This window comes from Gorilla gorilla, chromosome 3 (genome assembly GCF_029281585.2).
Source record: "Gorilla gorilla gorilla isolate KB3781 chromosome 3, NHGRI_mGorGor1-v2.1_pri, whole genome shotgun sequence".
In the NCBI taxonomy this organism is placed as follows: domain Eukaryota; kingdom Metazoa; phylum Chordata; class Mammalia; order Primates; family Hominidae; genus Gorilla; species Gorilla gorilla.
The window spans coordinates 162389115-162398683 of record NC_073227.2 but is presented as its reverse complement, the minus strand read 5'-3'; the positions used below and the strand labels follow the sequence as shown (position 1 = coordinate 162398683).

At 36.1% G+C, this 9569-nt stretch overlaps 1 protein-coding gene across 1 annotated transcript; it reads right to left on the bottom strand.

The window, feature by feature from the left end:
- Nucleotides 1-1337: 1337 nt before the first annotated feature.
- On the bottom strand, nucleotides 1338-9253 carry LOC129533069 (T-box transcription factor TBX1-like). Its single transcript, XM_055384728.2, has 2 exons — nucleotides 8568-9253; nucleotides 1338-5677 (listed from the first exon to the last, which is right to left on the bottom strand). The coding sequence occupies exons 1-2, from the start codon at nucleotides 8973-8975 to the stop codon at nucleotides 5660-5662; spliced, it is 426 nt and encodes a 141-aa protein (XP_055240703.2). The 5' UTR covers nucleotides 8976-9253; the 3' UTR covers nucleotides 1338-5659.
- Between the last annotated feature and the right edge of the window lie 316 nt (nucleotides 9254-9569).

The window sequence follows — 9569 nt, the reverse complement described above, 5'->3', positions numbered from 1 at the left end:
AGCATTATGATTTTATATCAAATGTCCTGATACTCAAGAACCCAAATAACTATCTTATCAAGATACCCTTTTCTCTAGAGAGTGCATGAATGGGCAGCTCACCACCAGGGTATGCTGCTTCGGTTACCTAGCAACCTTCCCTGATTTATACATTGTTTCTTGGTAATGGCAATGATTGTCGTCAAATATAGTTTTGGTCCGAGAAACCTCTCTTTTTCTCTCTCTCTTCCCCTAATCCCCTTACTATTTGAATTGAATACAGAAATACATAAAGACAGACATAGGAATGACTGTAATCATATCACTAAAAGATAATAAATGTTAAGTATAGCATCAGCCTTTTCCTTTGTGGTGATCATACTGGATATAGAGAGTCTTTTTAAAATTTATTTTAAAATTATATTTTTCATAGTGTAAAAATAATATATACCCTTTCCACTTAAGATATTAGCATTCCACATTATTTGACATCTTTCCAAATCCAAATTTAATGAACGTGTAGTATATTTTAATTAAGCATTCTTCGTTACTTGGACATGTATATTCCAATTTTGTAATATTACATAATTAGCAACATAGTAATCATCTTTGTATGCACATATTTTTGCATAGATCTGGCAATTTTTAGGATAGAGTTCAAGTAGTTAACAAACACAAAGCTCTTAATTTATGTCAATAAATTTTTAAAATAAATTTACTACTCCATATAACACTATATGAGTGCCCATTTCCCTGCACCATGCCAATATTTAGAAATATAAAACATTTTAATTAGTTGAATTAGAAGTTATTTTAATAATGAGTAGTTATAGCATCTGCATATTATAATTCAGTATACTTTATAAAGCTATATTTAACACTTAATCTTAAGATTATTTTCTATTTTTTTTAGAGATGGTCTCCCTGTGTTGCACAGGCTGGAGTGCAGTGGTGCAATCATAGCTTACTGCAGCCTCAAATTCCCAGGCTCAAGCGACCCTCCTGCCTTAGCCACCCAAGTAACGGGGATTACAGGCATGTGCCACCACACCCAACTAATTGTTCTGATTTTTTGTAGAGATGGGGTCTCATTATGCTGCCCAGGGTGGTCTCCAGCTCCTGGGCTCAAGAGATCCTCCTGCCTCAGCCTCCCAAAGAGCTGAGATTATAGGTGTGAGCCACTATGACCCAGCCACTTTCTTAATACTTACTGAATTGGCCACAATTTTAGAATATTTTTAAAAAATGATATTGGTGACTTGCTTCTTGATTTAGAATGATTCTGGTATTTTAACCTTAAATGTAGTTTTGCCTGTTGGTTAGAAAAATATTCTTTTCATGAAAGGAGTCAGCATATTCTCATTTAATAAGACGTTTTATTATTAAGATGGTTTAGCTATTAAGTGCCTTTATAGTACAACTGAGATTACCCTGTAATTGAACTCCTTTGGTTTACATAAATGATACATTTTTCCTTTAACATTTTAAAATAGTATATTACATATTCTAATATCAAACTATACATATAGTTTTGTTTAAATCTTCTTGACTTGTGGCTTATTCTTTTGCAATTTTGATGAATACAATAATTGTTGATTTGATTTTAGACATTTTTATTCACACATGAATTATATTATCCATTTTCCTTTGATATATATGTTATGCGATATATATGTATAATATTTATATGCTGTATTATTTGGAGTAAAAAAGTGTTCATATTTTTATATGCACTAATATTTTGTCTGTTATGAACACAAAATGACTTCTTCTCTAATCCAAAGTAAGTCAACTAGAAGTTTACCTTCCTTGATATTATTTAAAATGATAAACAGTTCAAACATTTGAACCAGAAAAACCTAGGCTCAAATTCCAACTGTGTGATCTTTAACAAGTAACTTCTTTGTGGCTTAATATCCTTTTCCATAATTGGAGAAATAATGCTAACTTTACATGTTAGTATAGTAGTAAGTGATATGACATATGCTTGTATTACTCCAGAGCCTACAAATAGGAGGCACTCAATAAATACATTGTGGATGTTATATCTGCTTTCGTTTACACCACTATCTGTAATCTTCTTACTTGTAGCTCTGCTGTTTTCCATGTTTATTGTCCTTTCATTATTTTCTTTACCTCATTATTTTATACTTCATTCTAAAAGAACTTTGAAATTTGTCTTCAGCTCACAGATGCAATTTTCTGTATCAATTTTCTAGCAAGGCCCGTTCTATTATTGCTATTTCATTGGTCAATTCTTCCTCTACGCAATTCCCATGACTTCCTAGTTGATTATGTTGTCTCCTTGACCTGTTCTTTACGTGTGTCAGATACGCGTATTTCTTGAAAACACCTCTTTAAATACTTTAGGGGAAACAGTTGTCTAACACAGTTTGTTCAAAACAGTTGTCAATAATATTTGTTTGCTTTGCTTCCTTTTCTGAGTTATTCCCAGAGATTTGATTTTCACTGTGGATTTTTTGGGTAATATGCTCCTCTTTCTCGTATACAAATATATTTTTTCCACAGGGATCAGATGATAATTTTCATCTATTTTTAAAATTATGAGCATTTGGTGCATATAAAAACATATATAACATAATAAATAATAATACAATGAAATAGAACATTTCCTAGGCTATTGAAGCTCCCTGTAAGCCCTCTCCAATTACCTCCCTTTGTTCTTCATGTATTTATATATCTCAGACCTTCTTTCTAGGATGTTTCTAAATTATATCCTTCATAAAGTATATTCTTTCCTAAAATATATCCTCTAGATGCTATTTCAGGGAGAATCTGCTGGAGATAGACTTTTTATTTATAAAAGTCTTTAATTTGGCTTTCTTGAAAGTTGTTTTTGCAGGGTGTATTATTTTAGGTTGAAATAAACTTTCAGCATTTAGAAAGTAAAATTCTAGTGACTTCTGGCTTCCATTGAGAAGTCTGTTGAGAAGCCAAATGTTAATCTAGTTATCATTACTTTGTAAATCATCCTTTATCTTTGCTTTTTCTAAGCAACTACTTTTTTATTTGGTCCTCTGCAGCTTTTCTAATTTCATATCTAGGTATGAAAATTTATTCTGTTTGAGACTTGTTAGTATCCCTCAGCCTGACTTAATTAGTTTTGGGAAATTCTTGACCATTATCCAGTAAAATATTGTCTATCTTCAGTGTATTATTTTCTCCAGAACTTTCACAGATATATGCTGAACTATCTCAGCCTCATGTTTCTTAGCCTCATATTTATACTTTTCTATGACTTTATCTTTCTGGGCATCAATTATATGTTTTTTGCATTTATATCTTCTGTGGCATTAGTTCTCTTTTAAGCTGCTATACCACAAACTTAGTTTTAATTCACTAACTATATTTTTATTTCTAAAGATTCAATTTTGCCTTTTCTCAACTATGCCTATGCATCTTTGATAGATGCTTGGTCTTTACTCATGTTTTTATTCCATATTTTATTCGTATAAACTTAGTCATACTCAGATTATATTTGTAATAATTCTAATATCGCTGACGTCTGCTATCAGTCCCGCTGTTGCTCACTCACAATGCCTAATTTATTTTTGGGTTGGTTTATGATCTCTGATTCTGAACATATGTTTATTAAAACTCTCTGGGAATTTCTTGAAGCTTGATGTGAGGGTGTGTTTATCAAGAAGGAATTTACCTATTTTCTCTATGTCCTAGAAAGCTACAAACTGAGATCTTCTTTCAATTAAAATTATTTAATTGCAAATAGTGTGAATTAAGGATGCAAGCCCACTGAAGAACAGACATGTGACCAAAAATATTTTAGGAAGACTACTGCTTCTCCCTTCACCCAAAGCAAATCCTAATCAGAGAATCTCTTATTTAATACTTTCTTTGACTTAGGTCTTTGTTAAGTCTGGGCTTTTCACTAAGGTCTTCAGTTGAATTCCTCACTATACAATGGCCCTATCTTTGTCTTTGACTCTCTCTTAAGCAGTCATTAAAACTAAAGCTCTAAGCTACCAGTGATCATATATCCTGGGTCGGTGAGGACCTTCAGCATTCAATTATTTCTTAGACTTGTGCTCTTGCTTCATTCCTGGCTTCAGAGAAATTTCATCAATCTCTAGATCACATTAATTTATCTAATTGCTATTTTAAAATTCTTACACAGAACTTAAATGATTTTTTGAACATTTCTTGCAGAATTTTTCAGATTCCTAGAACTCAAAATGGTGCTTCAAACTAGTGACTTCATATGAAGATTTTGAAATCACCAATGTGTTTACCATTGCATAGACGCAAAGAGAAATGTCCAGCAGATCCTGTTTAATTCCACCTTGCTCATGAATTTTCCTTTGTCCTCACCTAAGATATTTCTCCACTCCGAAGATTATACAAAAGTCTAGGATTGTTGGAAACAAAGTTGGACACAGACAGTGGATTACAGAGAAGGTCTCCACTGATAAACTGCTCAATTTTGAGTCTCTTTCTGACAATATATTCTCTCCTACTTCTTGGCCAAGTCTTTTCTTTCAGTTCTGTCTGCCTTCTTACCTTACTCCAATCATATTTAGTTTTTATAAGTAAGAAAATGAGACTCTGTAAGAGTATATTATAATCTTTCTGTACATGAATGGCTCCTCTGAGTAATTAGTTTTGCTTCTATGTTGGCCCACAGTGGAGGCAGAGAAATAGGTAGGGAAAATCCCCCTTTACAGGACAATTGAGAAAGCAAAGGTGGAGGAAAATGCACAATAAACATGTAGATAAATTCTTCAAGATTTTAGAGAGAAATTCATCAATTCCTTGCGGGATACCATTGCTTTTCTTTGGAGTAAGTAGGCAGGTTTCTTTTTCTTGGATCTCATACCAATAATTTCATGTCAAGAATATTAGTTTACTCCGGTCATTACTATTAGTTTTCAATTTCCTGTGCTTAAGTGTATAGATTCATTTCACTCAGTCCTACACAGTGTCTTCTGCCTGCTGAATTTGAAGCGATCCTGTCCCTACAGTTTCATGGGTAGTCTACAATCCCTGCCACAGCCGACCCACAGGAGTGCTGTTGCCCAACAGTGTTATTGTGCCAGTGACTGGCTATGTTCCAGCGCTTTGTTGTTACCCTTACTATTCAGTGAAGCCAGAGCTTAGAGGAATAATACTACTCAAGAAATATCACGTACTTAAGCCTGTGGTAAATGTATGTTTCTCAATGGCAAAAGTAGTCAAATGTGATATTAATTCTATTTCTTCAGTCAGATGTGAAGCTTATCTAGTAGTTATTATTTGACTCAAGCACTTTCTAATGTTAATAAGTAAATCAACTCTTCGAACAGGGCACAAGTATCACAAATGATTTGCAAACTGATAAGTATGGAAATAACAAGCATAACAAGTTTTCTCTTTTACCTTTGAATAGATATCTGTAATATTGGTGTAAGTTGATTTTTTTCTCTCTGTCTCCCTCCCTCTCTCCCTTCTTCCCTCCATCCTTTTCCCAGTTCTGTTATGCGTTCAGAAGGGAAGGTAGAGATGCCATAATTTTCAAGATCTATTTTGCTCAAATTGAGAAATAATTGTTTGACAGATACAGGGTGGAAAGCTTCAGAAACTGGCCAGAAGTTCAAACAGGAAAAATACAAAAAACTTAGCAGAGGGTTGTATCCTTTGCCCTTTATTTTGATGACCATGCCATCTTCTAATCCCCAGAAAAAAACTGGAAAACAGAATAAACATAATTTTCTGATTATTCTTATGTACAATAAATGGAATTAATACATACTTAGTTTTTAAAATTTGATATGTTTTGTTAAGCAAGATAGAAAGTAGTCAGAAAAATGATTAAGAGTTACTTAAGCTGGTTCATATATTTTTACTTTTAGTCTGCATCTCCTAATTTAATATAGTGATATATTTGACATTATGAGCTCCTTGATTTGTTTAGAAAAAACTCATCATCTTAAAAAAATCCTTCAAACTCAATGAATGATAAAAGTGCTCATTTTAATAGATGACATTTATTGAGCACTAACAATGTGCTACGAACTTGCTTGAGAGGTTTACATGTATTGCTTTCATTTCACCGCATTGCAGTGAGGTATGTATGACATTATCTTAATTTCACACTTGACAAAACTGAGGCTCAGAGAATTTAACGGACTTTCTGGTCCTCAGATAGTAAGTAGTGGATGCAAAATCCATATATGTCTGACTTCAAATCATTACTCCTATCTATGCTGCATATCAATATCTTTCATTAGGAAGAATACAGAATTCAAAATGTGATGGTGCCCTTAAATATGCTTGCTGCAAAGACAGAATATCTTCTTATTACAAAAATCTCCTCTCAACATAGAATTATAACATTTCAGAGTTGAAAAAGCCCTGCAAACCATCCGATCCTGTGTTTTCCATGTTGTGGAGCCAATGTGCTTGGTTTACTGCTACAAACACACAAGCGTGAAGGGAGGGAAATGTTCAAATTGTTCAAAGGAAATACACTGACTTCTGATATCTCTCAGACACTGTTTGAACTATTGGCTCAAGGCATTTCAATTTCAACTCTAAATAATGTTAAATTCCTTTTGGTGACATTATATCTTTGTGAAACTCACTGAATTTTCTAGGTTGAAATGATAAAAAGAAAGTACCACAGGATAATCAATGTGAAACAGGAGAAGATAGCAGTGTTCAATCCAATTTCAAAGTTTAAGAAGTTGTGCATTGCTCAATTAGTGCACACATACCATTAACAACTAGTTGTGTTTCTTTAAGAGTGAAACTTTGATAAATTTGTTTCAAATTATTTGCATTCTTTTTTCAAATGGATACTGAGTTTAGAACTTGCATGTACAGTATGATCTGTTTTGAAAATGCACCTATATCAGCTGCATCCCTATCAAGATCTCCATCATCTCTGGCACTGTGCAGTCAATATCTACTACATAGAAACAAACACTGTTCTGATTTCTATAACCATGCATTAATCATGGTAATTCAAGGATTTCATATAAAGGGGGGGCATAAAGCATGTGCTCTTTTATGTCTACCTTATTTTTGTCGGCATAATTTTGGGATTTTCATCCATGTTATTTTATATATACAAATAATTCATTCACTTATATTGCTAAGTAGTATTCCATTGTATGAAATACCAACATTTATTTATTCACCTGCTTTTGAATAGTTCATTTCCCAATGTATGCTATTATGCACAAAACCACAATAAATAATTTTATGTAAGTCTTTTTTGGTGGATAGACATATCAAGAACTGTGATAACTCTGGGATTTGACCCTACTTAGAAGCAAAGAAGTTAGCTTGGCATAGTTTCCAGGATTCTGACAGAAAATTATAGCAGCACAATTCACAATTGCAAAAATACAGAATCAGCCCAAATGCCCATCAATCAACTGTGCATAAAGAAACTGTGATATATATATATATCATAGAAGTTCAAACAGAAAAAAATACAAAAAACTTAGCAGAGTATTGTATCCTTTGCCCTTTATTTTGATGACCATGCCATCTTCTAATCCCCAGAAAAAAAACTGGAAAACAGAATAAATATAATTTTCTGATTATTCTTATGTACAATAAATGGAATATATATATATATAATATATATATAAAGGAATACTACTCAGCCATAAAAAGGAATGAATTAATGGCATTTGCAGCAACCTGGATGGAATTGGAGACTATTATGCTAAGTGAAGTAACTCAGGAATGGAAAACCGAACATCATAAGTTCTCACTCAAAAGTGAGATCTAAGCTATGAGGATGCAAAGGCGTAAGAATTATACAATAGACTTCGGGACCTCGGGGGAAAGGGTGGGGGTGGTGAGGGATAAAAGACTACACACTGGGTTCAGTGTATACTGTTCGGGTGATGGGTGCATCAACATCTCACAAATCACCACTAAAGAACTTACCCATGTAACCAGATATCACCTGTTCCCCAAAAACCTATGGAAATAATTTTTTCTTTTAAAAAAAAGAATGAAACCAAATATTTATGTATTTCATTGGAATTTTCTCCTCCCCAGGAAATGAAAAATTACAGCTTAAAAAAAAAAAGACTCGTTTTTGAGTCAGAAACAAAAGACTATTCTTTAAAGCACAGTAAGCATCATGACATGAGTATCCACAGATGTGTGTTCCCCTGACCTCCAAGTTTCATGGGGTAATACAGTGGGGCCCAGATGGATGCTTTGCATGCAAATCTGTGTTATAGCTATGAAACCCCAACCTTAGACAATCTGCATCTTTCAGAATAGGCTAGAAGAAATTGGACCTGAACTTTTCCCAAGAAAGAGGCATTATCTTTATTATATTGGAAAGTAAATAAAGTTACCCTTCATGCTTGATGGATATATTATTTCTATATTTCAAGGTTTTGTGCTTTTATAATATAAAAATGACCTTAAAGAAGTAATTTTCATTTCCAGTTCAACATGCAAAAAGCTTGTAAGTTGTTATTCTCATCTTCACAACAAGGGAAACTGCTGAGCAAACTGAAAATTAGTAACTCTTCTTAGATCCACCAAAGAATTGAGGTCCCCCAAATGGGACAGAGGGATAGATACAGAGAATCACAGCTTACCAAGAGCAGAAGCTTGTAGTAGTGAGAGGTGACAGCATGCTGGCAGCCCTTGTAGCCCTTGCTTGCTCTCGGTGCCTCCTGAGCCTCGGCGCCCACTCTGGCTGCGCTTGAAGAGCCCTTCAGCCGGCAGCTGCACCGTGGGAGCCCTTCTCTGGGCTGGCTGAACCCAACCGGGGCTGCCCGCGGCACTTGCGGGCCACTTAGAGTTCTGGGTGGGCGTGGGCTTGGCGGGCCCCACACGCAGACTGGCTGGCCCCGGGGCAGTGAGGGGCTTAGCACCAGGGCCAACAGCTGCGGAGGGTGTGCTGGGTCCCCCAGCAGTGGTGGCCCACCGGTGCTGTGCTCGATTTCTCCCTGGGCCTTAGCTGCCTCCCCACGGGGCAGGGCTCGGGACCTGCAGCCCGCCATGCCTGAGCTTCCCCGAGGAGCGCCACCCCCTGCTCCACAGTGCCCAGTCCCATTGACCACCCAAGGGCTGAGGAGTGCAGGCACACCGCGGGGGACTGGCAGGCAGCTCCACCTGTGGCCCAGGTGCGGTATCCACTGGGTGAAGCCAGCTGGGCTCCTGAGTCTGGTGGGGACTTGGAGAACCTTTATGTCTAGCTAGGGGATTGTAAATACACCAATCAGCACTCTATATCTAGCTCAAGGTTTGTAAATGCACCAGTCAGCACTCTGTATCTAGCAAATCTAGTGGGGACATGGAGAACTTTTGTGTCTAGTTCAGGGATTGTAAAGGCACCAATCAGCACTCTGTCAAAACGGACCAATCAGCTCTCTGTAAAACAGACCAATCGGCTCTCTGTAAAATGGACCAATCCCCGGGATGTGGGTGGGGCCAGATAAGTGAATAAAAGCAGGCTGCCCAAGCCAGCAGCGGCAACCCACCGGGGTCCCCTTCCATGTTGTGGAAGCTTTGTTCTTTCACTCTTTGCAATAAATCTTGCTGTTGCTCCCTCTTTGGGTCTGCACTACCTTTATGAGCTGTAACACTCACCACAA

Bases quoted from the DNA above. Each gene is read 5' to 3' on its own strand.
- LOC129533069 (XM_055384728.2), bottom strand. From the start codon at position 8,975: ATGGCGGGCTGCAGGTCCCGAGCCCTGCCCCGTGGGGAGGCAGCTAAG.